The sequence below is a fragment of the Falco peregrinus genome, chromosome 10 (genome assembly GCF_023634155.1).
Source record: "Falco peregrinus isolate bFalPer1 chromosome 10, bFalPer1.pri, whole genome shotgun sequence".
Taxonomy (NCBI): Eukaryota; Metazoa; Chordata; class Aves; order Falconiformes; family Falconidae; genus Falco; species Falco peregrinus.
This window is the reverse complement of record NC_073730.1, coordinates 16,483,470-16,499,159: the sequence shown is the minus strand read 5'-3', so window position 1 is coordinate 16,499,159 and position 15,690 is coordinate 16,483,470. Positions and strand designations below refer to the sequence as shown.

Here is a 15,690-nt window from a genome sequence, read left to right as displayed (position 1 = left end):
AGAAGAATATTTTTACTTTGGTGGTTATTCCCTGTACTGCATAAGGTTAGTTTTTTTCATGCTTACAGTTTACCACCAAAATAAAATTATGTAATAGTTACAAATGACAGAGTGGTTTAAAGTGTACTGCCTGGGTTAGTACTTATTTATTCCATTACTTGATTATTTAACTTTTTCTGCTCATCTTGAACATCGTGAAAGGGTGATAAGTTTTTTTTTATTTTTTTTTTTTTTATGTCACCTTATAGCCAAAGGAAGCAGAGAAAGCGTTTTATCCTGTGCTTGGTTTAGGCTGGCTGGGTAATATTAGCTTTATAAAAATGCTAATTAAAAACTGCCACTTCTGTTTACCTTCACTAAAATGTGTGAGTGTTTTTCTCACACCCTCGGCTATTAATTTAATGTTGCCTTGCCTATAGCTGCAATATTTTGATAACACAGCAACTTCATGGTAATTTTTGAATGTTTATATCTTGGGATAATGCAAAATGTAAAGCCTTTGTAACCGTACTCACACCATCTGTATCTGTCTTTATTGTTTCACTTTATCCAAGTCCTTTAATTCTAACTGAACACCAGCAGTATTTTTCGTAAAGTTTCACTTAAAGATAAATATTGGAATGGAATGTACTTGGGGACTAGGGTGGGGTGGGAGAAAGTATTTGTCAATCTTAAGCTCTCCATAGACTTAACTATTGTGAATGTTGTTTCATTTTTTTTATGGTGGTTGACTTGACTCTGATGTTCAGTTTGTATTTTTGGAATTGCTTTTTTCTTAGAATTAAAAGACCAACATGAAATGTGTGTATTTTTTGAGAGAGAAGAATGAGTTTTGATTCTGTATTCTTGTGAAGTACATACTTGGTGGCATCTTCCCATCTGCTGTTTTTCAATCTCTAGCTTTCCTGTTACTGTCCTGGAGACACTTGCCCTGCACATAGACACTAGTGTTGGAGCTATGGTTGAGGGATGCTTTTGTTTGTTACAAGGTGTCATGTACTGGAAAATGCTGCAATAGTGCTGCTGAAGATACAGCTAGAGTAGTAATTAAAGCACACCTACAAATGCCTTTCTCTCATTCTATGTGAATTTCATTGTATGTAGTAATGGAGTATATAAAGGAAAAAGACAATGTTGCTGTATGTAATGATTTCATTTTGGTATGACTTGATCATTGTATGTATGCATGTGTGTAAATATATGTAATTCAACTTTGTGGTGGTCACTGATTTAGAACCATTTCTATGTGTATTAGAGCTAATATTTTTCCATTATATTTTATTTGTATTACAGTAGTATTGGTGTAGTTGAAGTTTCTCTTGAGGCCATTCTAAAAATGTAGGCATCACATGAACAAGACAGCAAAGAAATTGGCACATTACTGGTCAGAATTGTAAAATAATCATCATGGCAAACTACTTCTCAAATCATTGTTCTCAACAAAAACTTCCAGAGGAATTTTGAATAAAACCTATGCTTTTCTATGCATAACAGGTATTCTGAGTGAGATTACAAAGGAATTTTCAAAAATCTGTCAGTGCACTATGTGAAATGAAGGTCATTATTTTCATTTAAAATGAAGATGTAAATATATGAAAAAAGGCCTTGAAGGTGAAGATAGCTTGTCCTGGGGGTGGAGGGAAGGGAGTGGAGGGGACGTAAGTGGATAAACTTAAAAAGAAAAATTAAATAATCTGTCTCTTTAAAAACACCCTACTAAAGTGATATAGTGTTACATTTCAAAAGGAAATTGGTGAATGGAGATGGAACATGCCAAGGCTGGAGACAGAGCAATAATTGGAACACAGTGATGAGGATGAACTGGACAGAAGCATCAGTTCTGTGCACAGAGAGAAGACGACGAATCTTGCAAGAGCTATGCAGGTAATGTTTTCAGGCTTCAAATTGTGTCACTTCTAGTTCCCCCACATCTGACTGAGCCAAAGTAACACTGCAGTTAGGGGTGTGATGGCAGAAAACTATACTTTCTAGAAATGGAGAAAAGGGTTTGGAATGATGAGTTGTATCTGGTTGATGAACTTCAGCTGGTGGCTAAACACCCATGTGGAAGTGTTGGGTCTATTGAGATCCTGGGTTGGTCAGAAAAAAAGTAATGCATGAGGGGGAAAAAAAAGTTCCAAGTCGTTAACCTAAAGTTTGTACAAAAGGCTTTTTAAAATGTGGGTGTTGTGGGGGTGTGTGTGGTGTTTTTGTGGGTTTTTTTTGGTTTTTTTTTTTTTTTTTTGTAAATTGGATCATCTGTAGGTAAGGTATAAGGAAGAAAAAAGTGGGGAAAAAAAACTACTTTGGAGTCCCTAAAGAAAGTTGAAAGGGGATCCATTGTCTTCTAGTAAAGATAATGCAGGAAAATAAAAAGAAAAGCAAAAGACGAGTATGAATAGAAGCTGTGGGCAGTCTGAGAAAGAGCTTGGAATTAAGATGCTTTTGCTAGTTTTTCAGTTTTATCATTCAGTAACAAAGAAGCAGAAGATTGTATTTTGTCATGATGTGTTTCTGTTTTGCATTTTTGAATCCCTTAATGTTCCTCTGAGCTAGCTCATCTCTGCTATTTTTTAATCAGATGTTTTTCATATTCTAGCACTGAGGTCCGTATACCATAACATCAGCAGTTGTTCTGGTTTCATTGATACCAAAATACTTGTGCCTTGCAGATACTAGTTTTTCAAATACAGCTGTAGCTTGTTTGCTCATGTCCACTTCCTCCTAATCTGTTTGCTGATACTATTTCACCAGTGTGTATTTCTCTTTTATTTGTGCTAATTTATGTTTCCAGCTTCTGAATTTGACAGTGTTCTTTTCCTGTTATTAGCTATTTTGTGTTTGGCGTTGATTAGGAATCCAAAGCCCCAGGGAAGTCAGTCTTCTGTACAATGTCCAGTGTGGTAGCATTAACCTGCCATCTTCACATCTGCAGTCTTACTCTAATAAGCTTGTTCACTTCAAAACCTGCTTTATAGCAAGAAGCTAATTTTTAGTTATATCGTGCTCTAAATAAATTTGTTCTGTGAGCACCATTTCAAAGCACTTTGTTTGTGCTCTGCCATTCCCTAATGAATATTCACAAAACAGTTGCTGTTACTGCATTCACTCGTGTAATCATCCAACATGATAGTTACTGCTTTGCTATATATGTGTTTCTCGTATTAATGAACGTTACTAAGGTTTCCTACTGTGTTTTCCACCTGCTTGCTCTGACCTAGTGTTGGCAACTTCGCCAATTGGTTGCATGATAGCAGAGACTGGAAAGCTCTGGGATAGTAAAATTCTGGAGATTATCAGCAACAGTTAGAAATTCAGCAAGAGGAAAATAATGAGTAATTGGAAAGGTTTTCAGGCTGTAGGCTGTTAAAATATATTTGTAGTGGCAGCAGGTGGAAAAGGTGAGCCTAAGAAGGGGAAGAATATAAGGCAGAACTAATAATTGATTGAGATAACAATGCAGAGTTCCTAAGTTAGGTGAAGTGATGACAGACTTAGAACTGTCCTTTCTGATAAACTGAGTAGGGCGACTAGCTGGTTTGTTGCAGGAAAGTACGTGTACATATAGGAATATGGACTATGTATACTTATGTGTAGAGATGCACAAATCTGAGAAATACAGTGAGGAACAACTTGAATGTATTAAAGACTTCCTTCATATTGTAACTTACGTGGGCTGTGAAATGCTTATTAAAAAGACAGCCTTTGGTGGACCGTAACAAAAAAAAAACCACACCACCACACCAAAAAAACCCACCCTCCAACACCAACAAAACCCAAACCCAAATGACCAAAACCTAATTTAATTCAGTCTTTGTTGTCTTTCATCATGTTTTTCTTCTCTGCTTGTGTAATGGTCCCAGGTACTGTAGGTGTTCACTTGCCCCACAGTTACTCAGAGGTAAGTGCTGAAGCTTTAGAATGGGAACTCCTGTTTGTCTGGCCGCATGGTGCTTGAGCCTGCTTCCTTCTTCCTAGTCTTGTGGTGTCATCCTGTGGGAAAGAAGTGACTGGCAAGAATGATTTCAGGAGAAGGCAGCATAAGTGAATAATGGCTGAAGCTTGCTCAGGGCTTCGCAGGTGGGGTGTGGGGTCTGTTTTTGCTCTCTTCCTTTGTCCACAGAATGAAAGGTCTTCTCATTAACTGTTTGGAACTGGGATTGATTCAACTGTCAGACACTTCTTGTATGGATAGTTATTGGGTATCTGACTTTAATTGATCTATTTTTTTTTAACCATTTCCTAATCCTCCATCATAATGGAAAAATTACCTTAATTAGATGGTTCACGTCAGGTCCTTTAACATAATGTTGAAATGAAGATACAGATTATAGATAATGTGCTTTTAGAACTTCTCTGTTGGCAACCTTCTATGCTTTCCTTACACACCTGTATTCCAATTTGGCAGGCAGCAGATGGAGAATGAAGAAGGATACCTTGTTTCCAGAAGCTTGGTACACACAAAGGGAAGAAAGGGATTTCTGAGCTATATGGGTTCCAAGTCTGTAAAAGGCCTCAGCAATAGCAATTGATAGCATGAAAGAAGATGATGTAATTCAGATGCTTCTGGTGGAATTTCCGCAGCGTAGGTGTGCTTCCTACTAAATTGTTTCTTACTTTGATTATTTTATTACTATTTTATCTTCACCTGTGACAAAAATCATTATATTTAAGTAAACTGTTAGTTTTGAAAACAAAATCGTACAATAAGGCAGATAGCTTTTCATCTGCTCTTCAATAATTTATGAATATGGTGCTTACTTGTTGCTGTGCTAGCGTTCCCCCTGTGTGAATAGTGAGTTTCTGCAGCAGGGTACTAATGAAGTAGGGGGAAAGCACGGAAAAGGAAGGTCTTAATGTAAGCCATTTCCCAACAGTAACTAAGGGTTGTACATCTCCTGTCTGGACCAAAAGTTGCTAAGTTTTAAAATGCAACAGTCTGAAAGAGAATTGTTCTTTGAAACTGGGGAAGGCACAGGAACTACTGGTTTTTAAAGACATCAGGTATAGCTCAATCTGCTTAGTTCCAGGCTGCCTTAATTAACTGTTGAAGGATAATGAGTCTTTAGGAGAGATTGCCATGTAAATATTTATTTTAAAAATAGGAAAGGAAAAAATACAATTGCTGTGGCTGGTTGAATGGAATGTTAACAAGATCGTTTTACCACCATGCCACATGGTCTTGGACTCCAAGGATAGTGCTGCAACCTGACAAATGGAGTTAAACAAGTGCTGCACTGCTGAGTGTGTGAGATGCAACGGACTTGTGCCAGTGTGAGGTAGTTTTGTGTTGTACATAGAAGTTAAAGCAGAAGGTGTCATAGCTCCCAGTGTGTGCTTTGAGACCAGGAAAAGGAGCTTTAGCATGCATTTCTGATGTCTGTCCAAAATAGCTTTTGAGGTTTTTAACTGCGCATGTACCTTTTCAAGGCAAACCACTGTTCTACCATCAGTTAGTTGTATAATCTGGCAGCATCAAGTACCTTCTAGTGTTTCACGGTATCTACTTCATTGATCCAAAGCACAGTACAAAAAGGAAGTTCCTGTTTCTTTATTTGAACAATGTGGTTAGCAGGCTTCCGGACAAGCCCTGGTTTCTCATGAGTCTTGCAAAACAGTAAACAAGCCCGTGTTTGTCATGTGTATTACTTGAATAAGCAGAAAAACCCACTCTAAAACTTTGAGCTTTTAATCTCAGAATCCTGCTTATTCTCATGTGAATAATATGAAATTATTACTTATTAATAACTAGTAATACATTACACTGTGGGATTCTTAATTGCTACAGTTTGATATTCTGTGTTACTGCTTTACTATTTTCCTTCTATTTTACTGTAGGTGTTTATTTTCTAATCAGAAATGAAAATAGATTGCAAAATACATTGTTTCTTTAAAGGAGACTATAGGAATTAATGCAAGCACTCAGCAGGTCATCAGATGATGTCAGTTGATGTTTGTTGCTGAAAAGCACATTGATTTTTTTAATTCTTTTTATAGATTCATGTGACTTACGTGCATGTTTGTGCGTTTCCAATTAACAATAGTAAGTTAGAACAACATATCAAAACCTAGCAAGTATCTCCTGTAAAATCCTTTCTAAAAACGGTTTGTGAGCAGTACAGCACTTTTTTGAGTTCAGCTGTCAATTTGCTGCTTTCTGTGGTATCATGAGCTTTAAAATTCCCATAATCTCTTCCTTGGGATATTTCCTCTCGCTTTTTTTTTTTTAGGTGAGAAACTTGGGACTTGATTTAGTTACTAAAAAGTAACATTCAACTAGACAAAAAAGTCACAGGTACCGATTTAATACCAAGCTATTTTGACTTAGGCTGGCCTGAGGGTCTGTCTCTTGCTTTGAACACAGAACTTTACTAGGCTCCACAGTATCCCTGACCTATACTATAATATTGCACAAGATGGTCCTGACATGCATCTGATAACTTAAACTTGATTTATTTTCTGTTACAAAGATCAAAAGATCAGAAGTTGGTGTTGCTCTGATCTGACACCTTATGTAACTCTTACTTGCACTGATAAAATTGATTTTGGGTTACAGTGATTAAGAACAGAATTTTGAACACTGCATGAGGAAGAAATTAAAAAGCTGCATTATTAGTAGCCAAGCATCCTTGCTCTTTTGCAGCATTCATAGGCAAAGCATTCTTTAATTATAAAATTAAGAATACAAACACAGGTTTAAACATTTATTGAAAAACTCAAGAGTTTTGCATAATTTTATTCAACATCTGTGAGTCTTAAAACATTTAATTTTGAATTAAAAAGTCCATCAAGAAAAAAATTAATTTATATTCTTCTTTGTAAATTTTACACAATCAAAAGCAATCTACTCTGTGAAATCCAAATGAAATTTTATTGTGGCAGATTTAAATGCCAAAACCTTCACATGTGATAAACATGTTCCAGCTGCCAAAGTCAAAGCGTGCAGTTACCTTTTATAGTTATTCTTTGTTTCATTTTCTATAATGAACCTTGAATGGGGAGAAAATACAGTCAGAGCTCTTAGTTGCAAAATAGTAATTTTTTCCAGATGAACTCTGCTGGCAATTGTTGCCTTACTGTAGACCAGAGGCTGCTATTTGCAATCAGAGAAACTGCTGCAGTTAAGTCTTTTGTCTTTGATCCGAGAAGTCTGTGTTCATTAGCAGCTTAAGATAATACACCATACTGTTTCACCACTGGATGTATAACCACTGTCAGAGAGGCACAGCAGAGCAGCTGGGGAACCTAATCCCTTGAGGTGCACCTGGAAAACTTGGCAAAGCTCATCTTCTGGTGGTCTAGGCCGAAATCTAGACTAGTAGCTTTGTTATAAGAGGTAGATGTCTTGGTCACAGCTTCACAGAGCTGGTTCAGCACTTTGCAGATGGTCTGTAGCATCATGCTCATGGTGAGGCAAGTGAAGATCGATCTCCTCTGCTAGCAAAAGGGGCAGAGCTCTACGAATCTTGATTTGCCTGTCTTGAAGGGACCTGACCAAAACATTTGAAGTTGACTTCAGTGAGCTCTGGCTTGTGCCCTTATGTAGAGATGTGGTATTTTGGTACTGGGAGATGGTACAGGGAAATGGCAGAAAAACATATTTACTACTCTAGCAGAAAGAATCAATTTTTCCTAGACTGTCCTGATTATAAATTTTCTGGAATTAATTTTTATAATAGAAAGCATCACGTGGGAAAAGATATGTAGAACCCTAAAGGGAAATAATTTTATTTTGGATAAAGCTTTGCAGAAAGAAAAAGTAGCTCGACAGGCTTTGGAGCCCTCTATAACAAGTTCTGTAAGGAATAATAGTTTTGCTTATAAAAACTGCTTAGAAATATTATTGCTAGGTCCCATTGTCTGAAGTTGAAGCTGAAGTGCTATTTGTATGTACTGTAGCCCTTGCTAGTATCTGCTTCATTTGAACAAAGTGTTTCTTCATGCATCTATTGACCCTGCTTTATCTCCATAAAGTAATTTTTAATCACAGAAAATCTCAAAGTTGCAATTCTGCTGTCCATACCCAAATGATCAAACAACAGGCAGAATACTAATCCATACACATTTTTTAAATACTTTCTAAAAACCCCGGGGGTTTAAAGAGTTTTTTAAAAAAAAACTTTAGTGACAATGTAGTTTGAACCATTTACAGGAAATTTCAGTGACTTGGCACATTGTTGGTTGTTTTTTTTTTTTTTACAAAGCCAAAACCAAACTAACTTTGAATTAAAATTCTCACACACCAGGGGTTTCAGTAAAAATTCTCCATATCCTCATTACACTGTTAAAAGCCACTTAATCTAGAAATTACAAATTACTGAAGTAAGGCTAGCTTTGCCTTAGTTAAGAGATGTTACGTATTCAGTTGACCCTAAAATTTGAAGCCTCTGCTTACTGCTCATTTAATTCATGCCTTACTCATAAATAGCTAGATACAGGAATGCTGCTCACAGGAATTATGTACTTAGACAGCTAAAAGACTTGTGAGGGTGAAAAAAGGGAAAATTTAGATCAACAGCTTTGGTTTTCATGCCTGTGTAAGTCACCCTATTAACTACTACATTAGACATAGATGTAGTAGACAAATTAATAAAAAGCAAATTGGCAAATACAAGGGATTTTGAGTATAAAAACTAAGATAATGTCTTCACATCTGTAACACAACCCCTTTATTAAAGGGAAAGAATAATGTAAGAAATGACTTTTTGAAAATTATCTAGTACATGAGTTTACAGTAACTAAAGAGGTTGCAAACCATGCTTTGTGTGTGTTAAGTGACTATATGGTAAACAAATTATCTCTTGACTCTCATGAAACAGCCAAAAAACCCAGGGTTGTACAGGACAAAGATTTGTGAACAGGAATTGCACTTACTTTCACCAATTTTTTTCAACACTGACTCAATTTCACATTGATGGTATTTTTTTAAAGTGCTGATGCTAATCATATGTATATAGAGAGTTCTCATTTTGTTCTCACAATGTTAGCCCAGTGTTTCTTCATGATGCTTTACAGCACGAGCTGTGTTTTTTTTTTAAGTACATGTAACTTTGAAGATAAATGACAGTAACTACAGACTACCCCTGTGGGCCCCAATCCTGTAAACACTTAGGCACATATATAAATTCACTCAATTTTTAACAGCAAATAAATCTGTGTCTAATTTTACCATTTAAAGTTTTATATGAACATGAAAAAAATTACAGTATTAACATTACTTTGCATGTGCACTATGCACAAGTTAGTCTAACAATCATTAACAAATGCTACAAGTACAAAAAAAAATTGTTAGTAGCACTTGCAAAAATAGAAGTTTGGGGCAAGGCCTTCTGTTCATGTTAGGAAAAAAAAAAAACCAAACCCAAACATAAAACCCAACAAACTAACAAGACCATCACCACCACCAAAACACAACCTAAAAGCCCAACGTGAACTGAAAACCTTGTGTCTACCACCTGTTCAAAACAATCTGAAAGGTCATGTTTTAATTTTTTTCCTTTAATATAGTAGTTTATTGCTCCCCTCTTTCCCCATACCTGTTATATTGTTATGATCATACTGAATATTAAGTTCTACTTTTCCTTTTGTCTTCAAAGAGACTTTTCAACATGTAAACCTGAACAGCTGAGACCACCACCATTACTCCCAAGTTGACCATGGACCAGAAATTAACTCTGTCAAAGTTGCTTTCTTGTATATTTCGGTCACGAGCCTCAAATGCTCTGAGCAGGGTTTGAATCTGGACGCTTTTGCTTAATCTGGCTTTGACACTGTTGATGGATTCCTGGTAAGTAAAAAAAAAAAAAAAATTAGAAGAAAAAAGGACACCTGAATTAAATGTATCACTTGCAACACATACAAAATACTAGTACTGTATTACCACCTATAATCTGATTTCATGTCAAGTAGTTAACTTCATTTTAAAATAATACATCTCATCAGTTTTCATTAATTTGTCTAGCCCATTTATTGTATATTACCTAGAAAGGCTTAATTAACTTAAATAACATAGAACATAAGGTTCTACAGTAATTTGGGTTTTTTTGCCTTTACAGGCTAGGGAGGTGGGAAAGACATCAAACCAAAAATCAGGTTTTTAGTATTCCAGGTATCTTGGCAAAGTGTGATTCCAGGTATTCAGACAAGTAAAAGCAGGGATCTCTAGGGAATAAGTCTCAAAACAAGTTACATAGTACAAGACAAATGTAAGGGGTTTTTTTCCTGGATAAGCAAAACAAGACACTTCTGATGCAAACTACCATCAGGACTATAGCTTTAGCAAAAGAAAAGTAACACAGTAATGTTATATTCCTATCTTTTTAAGGCCTTCACTGTAGTAGCTATAAACTGCTGCTTCAGCTTTGAAAGGAAAGCAAAATTTTGACTATAAGTTGTGAATAGGACAAATGGAGGTCCTACAAAGGATACACAGTGTGCCTCAGGGAACAAGAGGAAGTACATGAACACTGGCTATTAACAACAGCAGCGCAAGATCCACTCCTTATTCTGTATTTACAAAGTAAACATCTGGTCCTATGATCTGTTAAAGTTTCATCCACAATGCAGTAGACAGTCACAGCCTAAAAGCTGGTCTCATGAAGTGGTAATTTGTTCTTGATATAATCATGGGACTGTGAAATAACTTTTAGTGTTAAGAGTAATGTCTGTAGGAACAGGAAACTAGAAATCACAAAAAAAAAAAGGTTAAAGCCAGCAGTTACATTTTCTCCAGGGGACACTTTCTCTGTTGCATATTTAATGGATTTCAAAAGAGCTATTTTTGGAAGTCAAGTAATTTTATGGTACTAAAGTTCATACATTACACAATAAGGAACATAACCACCATAAAAAAGCTTTAAAAATAAGGCATAATTCCCCATTTTTCTCAGATGTTGTTTATCTTTAAAAAGTTAAACTAGTGTTTATCTAAGCCCTCGCAGAACTTGGAAGTAAAATGGTAACTTGACTAAGTAAACAGTGGCATCAAATAGTAATGATGACTTTAAAAAAAATACCTACTTTATAAAATCTGCAAGGGTCTTAAATAAAGACAAGTTCTGCATTTATTTTTCTGTTGGAAGAGATAGCACTGTGTACACAAGTGGTTATCAAATCCATATAAGTACTGCTTGTGATTAGCAGGACAGGGATTTTCTTCTGTTTCCCCTATAAACTTTGGGTTTTGTAATTGTCTTTATTGCCAATTTTAAAGATTGGGCCAGCTTTTCACATTCCATGTTTGGTTTTAACTGTTTGGAAGTGTATTGCACATCTGTAAAAGATCTTAAATCTTGTTTGTTTAAAAATATGCATTTTGTTTGTTGCAATGAATACAAACAATGTCATTCTCTGCACCAATGTATCCAGTGAGTGCTTGTGGATGTTAGTTTGGATTTTTGGTTAAGACACCTGTTGTCTGTAGCTGTAAGCAAACAAACAATGGCTTGCATAATCCTACCAAGCCCTAAGAACAGTGGTACAGGAACACCAAATGATCCTCTGCTTCTAAAGTACTCTCAACATGTAATTAGCATGAAAGTGAGTATAAGCTTAGCATTGGCTCAGCTGTAGTCATCATCCTAAATCAAGCAGGGGTCAGCATGCAGTTTAAGCAAACATTACCATTCCCCGAATGTCTGCAAAGGTGACCCTGCAGTGTAGTACAGATTAACTGCTGTCCATTTTATTAGTTTGAAAAGATGGAATAAACTTCAGAGAGAAACTACTTAAGTAATATATAAATTATTGAAGATAGAAATATTAATATATACACTGGTTGGGGCACTTCTGCAAAGATGGGAAGAAGAGGCTGACAGTACTCTACTTTCAAATATTGATAAAAATCTGTGGAGTGATTCCAACTACATCATGGGGATTAAGCAATACTTTAGTAGTGTAAATATTAATTTTGTTGCTGCTAGGGTAAAATGTGCTCTTTTAGCAGTAGGAAGAAAAGAAGCTGAATTGGAAACAGTGCTTTTGAGAGCTAGGCAATTTCCTCTCTCTGATCAAGGGTCTATTCTGAAAATTTTCTCACACATCTGTGTACTAGACTTCACATATCAGTAGAAGTAATATATGGAACTGGAGTAGTTTCCAAGATAATGCACCAGAACAAAGGAGAATGCCTGAAGAACACTGAGGTTTTTTTCTGAATGCTCTTACATTGAAGATTAAAAAAATCAAACACTAACCAGAATGTCTTCCAATTTCATATCTAGGAGATCTGTGCCTGTTATGTATTTTTTCCAATCTTCCTGATCTTGTCCATCTTCTCCCATATTGTCCAGGATCAGTTCAAAGAAAATCACCTTTTCAGAAATGGTACTGAATGTGTTGTCAAAGCAGAACATGTAATCCCCATCTTCTGTTTCCACCCTGTGTATATAAGCAAAATGTCATTAACTGCACTTTGTGCTTGTTTGCAAGAAGTGTTTTTGTAAGCAACCATGGAAATAACTGAATATGCTTTTTACATAAAAATAAAGACACATTACAGTCACAGCAAAACACTCTGTACAATCACACTGATCCTAAAGGCTTAAAATGAAGACAGCTGCTTACTTCAATTTTCCTTTATTGAAACTTTGAATTATTGTTAATCATTACAAAAGAAGCTATGATAACAGCAGAATTCTTATCAAAACGTGGTAATTTTACTATAGAGTATAAAAGGACTGGAGAAGTAGGGGATTTCTCAGCTTCCTATTTGTTTGACTGACAAGATCTTTTGATATTAGTTGTGAAGACCTTTTTCAACTCCACAGTAATTATTTGTTCACTGACTACAACAGCCCTCATCACAACAAAAATACCTTTCACTACATGGCAGGATCCATGTGAAAAGCACTTGTTGTTTATAAGAAGGTAACTTGTATTCTCAGACTGCCCTAATAGAAAGTCCTTTGTAATACGAAGGAGTAACAGGTACTCAATTTTTGTTTAATTTGTTAAAGAAATCAGAAAAGTACCTTATGTAACACTTTGAACTTACGTGTGAACTCCATCTGATTTTCTTTCATCAAAAACCAGAGTTTCACCTTTCGGAGACAGTAGATGAAAATCAACATCTAATCCTGCTCCATCTAGAACCTGTGAAATAAAAAAACAAAACAACCCTTCTAGCCAGTGGAATCCTGTTTGCATTGCTAATGGCAACGTTTTTAGGTAAGAACTGACACAGAAGGAATCTGAAAGCTGAATTGGTCTGTATGAGTTCTTACCAAGTTAACTGGAAACAGACTAAAAACTGGTTCAACCCAAAAATATTTTGGCTATTGTAAATCTTAAACTAAATACGATCTAATCATGCCAGGCTGGGCCTATAGTGACCCTTTATCAATGGACAGGGTTAGAGAACCTTTAATACCTACATCTAAATGCTAAATATTATATTTCTATGGCAGACATCACGAATAGGTAAGTACCAGTGCTAGTTCAGTCATAGACATTTTGTAACAGGGGTCTGCCACTTACATGTATACACATACATATTTGTACAAATCCACAAGTTCTGCAGTGTCATCCCTAAGATCTTTGTTGGGTGAACTCAACAGTATAGAAGACAGGACTAGACTACTTCTGCCAGTCAAAGCTCTACTACTGACCTGCTCGCCATTTAATGCAGATTTAAAGGTCTGAATTCTCCCAGGGCATTTTCATTTCCCAAAGGCTGAGGGAATTGAAGGCATTTAGCTTCCTACGTTCATAGTAAGCGTATACAGCATTACAAAGCCGTATTGCTTTAACTGTGTAACATGGCTACACTTGTATCACCACATCTGTTACATCATATAAGTTCTATAGGGAAGGTAGTAAGTGGCTGCATGAGGGGGCAGAGGGGGATCACTTTTGTGACATTACGACTTAGGTCTGTACTAGGGCATTTTTATTTGCTTGTTTTCCAGTGAGCTATTTTAGCTCAACAGTCTGCTCTTGCTGAAATGGAGGGCAAAGTTTACACTAACTTAAAATGACACTAGAGACTTACCAAAACAGTTGATAAAATTAAAAACCTAACATAGTGATATACCTCCAGGGCTATGATGCAATCTAAACACCTGGAACAAGACTCTGTATCAGGATAGGGTTTATTGCATTATGTTTTTGGAGAATGACTTGCATCCTAAGTTAAATATTCCAATGCTTTGGCCACTAACAATTCACCATAATTATGTACAAAATAAATCTGTTTCTGCTGACATAGAGACCTGCTTTTCTATGCATTAACAGAGAAAGATGAAATCATTTCTGGTAGCAGTAGTACTGAGAAATTTATGCTGGAGTAGAAAGAAATTCACTATTATACATATTTGTTCTCTCTAAAATAAAATCCTACTTTGTCAGTGCAAAATAAATTTGTTTTGCTAAGGGCTCTGTACGAAGCCTGAGAACCTCAATCTTTCATTCTTATTCATTTCTGCATGTAACTAATTAGAAAATAATCAGGAATTTCAGCTTCATATTTTTAGTTGGGAAGCTGAGGAAAAAACGGTGGGGGGACAGATCCTGGCCAATGCTGAGGCACAGTAGCAGGCTGGAAAAATACTCCCTGCAGCCTCCCTCACTGTGCTTGTTCTACTGAAAAAAATCTTTAAGGGGGGGAAAAAATAAAGGCAGGATCTTTCCTAGAGATATCTGAGGAACTCAGCTCTTCCCAAGAAGGACATCAAGACCTTAACGTTAGCCTAGATAAATAAGGCTGGTTTTGAAAAACGTTCAGCACTGAGATAGATAGTGTTTGATAGCAACACGAAGATGGTTAAGGACGGGGCTTGTGCACCAGCAACGGTGTCTATGCTTCAGAGCTGCTGCGCAAGGTCACAGCCGTTACCTTGCCACGGTTTTGCCGTTTTAAAAGATAACAGCCTCGCGTCTTGTTAAAAAACACCTGAATAATTTTTAAAAGGTATTCCTTTTGTAAAATTTTTAAAAACAGAAGTATGCTTTTCCTCCCGAGCGCAGAGCTTTCGATGCGGTGTGCCGCCGCCGGCGGGGCGGGCGCTGCCCAGGGCCGGGCGTGCGGACGGCGGGGCCACTGCCCGGGGGATGGGCACCGGGATGCCCCTGACAGCCCGCCCGCCCGCTGGCGGGGGCCGGCGGCGGGGAATCCCCGGGGGTGCGGGCGAGCGCCCGGCCGCTGGAGCCTCCGCGAAGGGGTACTGACGGCCGCCCGGCCCAGCGCCGCCGACGGCCCGGGGGGCGGCAGCAGGCGGGACCGCCGGGCTCGCCGCGGGGCTGCGTTGCAGGGCTGCCCTACGGGGACCCCCCCCCCCACCTCCCGGGGCGAGCCCGCCGGCGCCGTGGCTGCCCTGCCCCGCCCAACCTGGTACTCGAGCTCCAGCGAGGCCTCCTTGCGCATGGGCTGGTAGAAGCACTCCTTGCGGCCGGCGGGGAGCGTGAAGGTGAAGTCGCTGTCCAGAGAGGGGCTGAACTCGGCGGCGCCGGGCGGCGGCGGCAGCAGCAGCAGCAGCAGCAGCAGCGCGAAGCTCCCGAGCGGCAGCAGCACGCGGGGCCACGGCAGCCGCCCCATCTCGGCGGCGCGCGGAGCCCACCCGCCGTCGGGGAGGAGGAGAGGGGGGGGAGAGAGTTAAGGGTGGCCCCGCCCCTCAGCGCCGTTCCCCCAATGGCAGCCCCCGCAGCGAGGCTGGCCGCCCGCCCACAATGCACCGCGGCAGGGGCGGCACGGGG

The 15,690-nt window shown here is 38.2% G+C and overlaps 1 protein-coding gene across 1 annotated transcript; it reads right to left on the bottom strand.

The window, feature by feature from the left end:
* Nucleotides 1-6,691: 6,691 nt before the first annotated feature.
* TMED5 (transmembrane p24 trafficking protein 5) lies at nt 6,692-15,578 on the bottom strand. The gene is made up of 5 exons (XM_055814875.1): nt 15,326-15,578; nt 12,995-13,092; nt 12,195-12,378; nt 9,537-9,784; nt 6,692-7,490 (listed from the first exon to the last, which is right to left on the bottom strand). Exons 1-4 carry the CDS (start codon nt 15,530-15,532, stop codon nt 9,566-9,568), a joined length of 708 nt encoding a protein of 235 aa, XP_055670850.1. The 5' UTR covers nt 15,533-15,578; the 3' UTR covers nt 6,692-7,490; nt 9,537-9,565.
* Nucleotides 15,579-15,690: the final 112 nt, after the last annotated feature.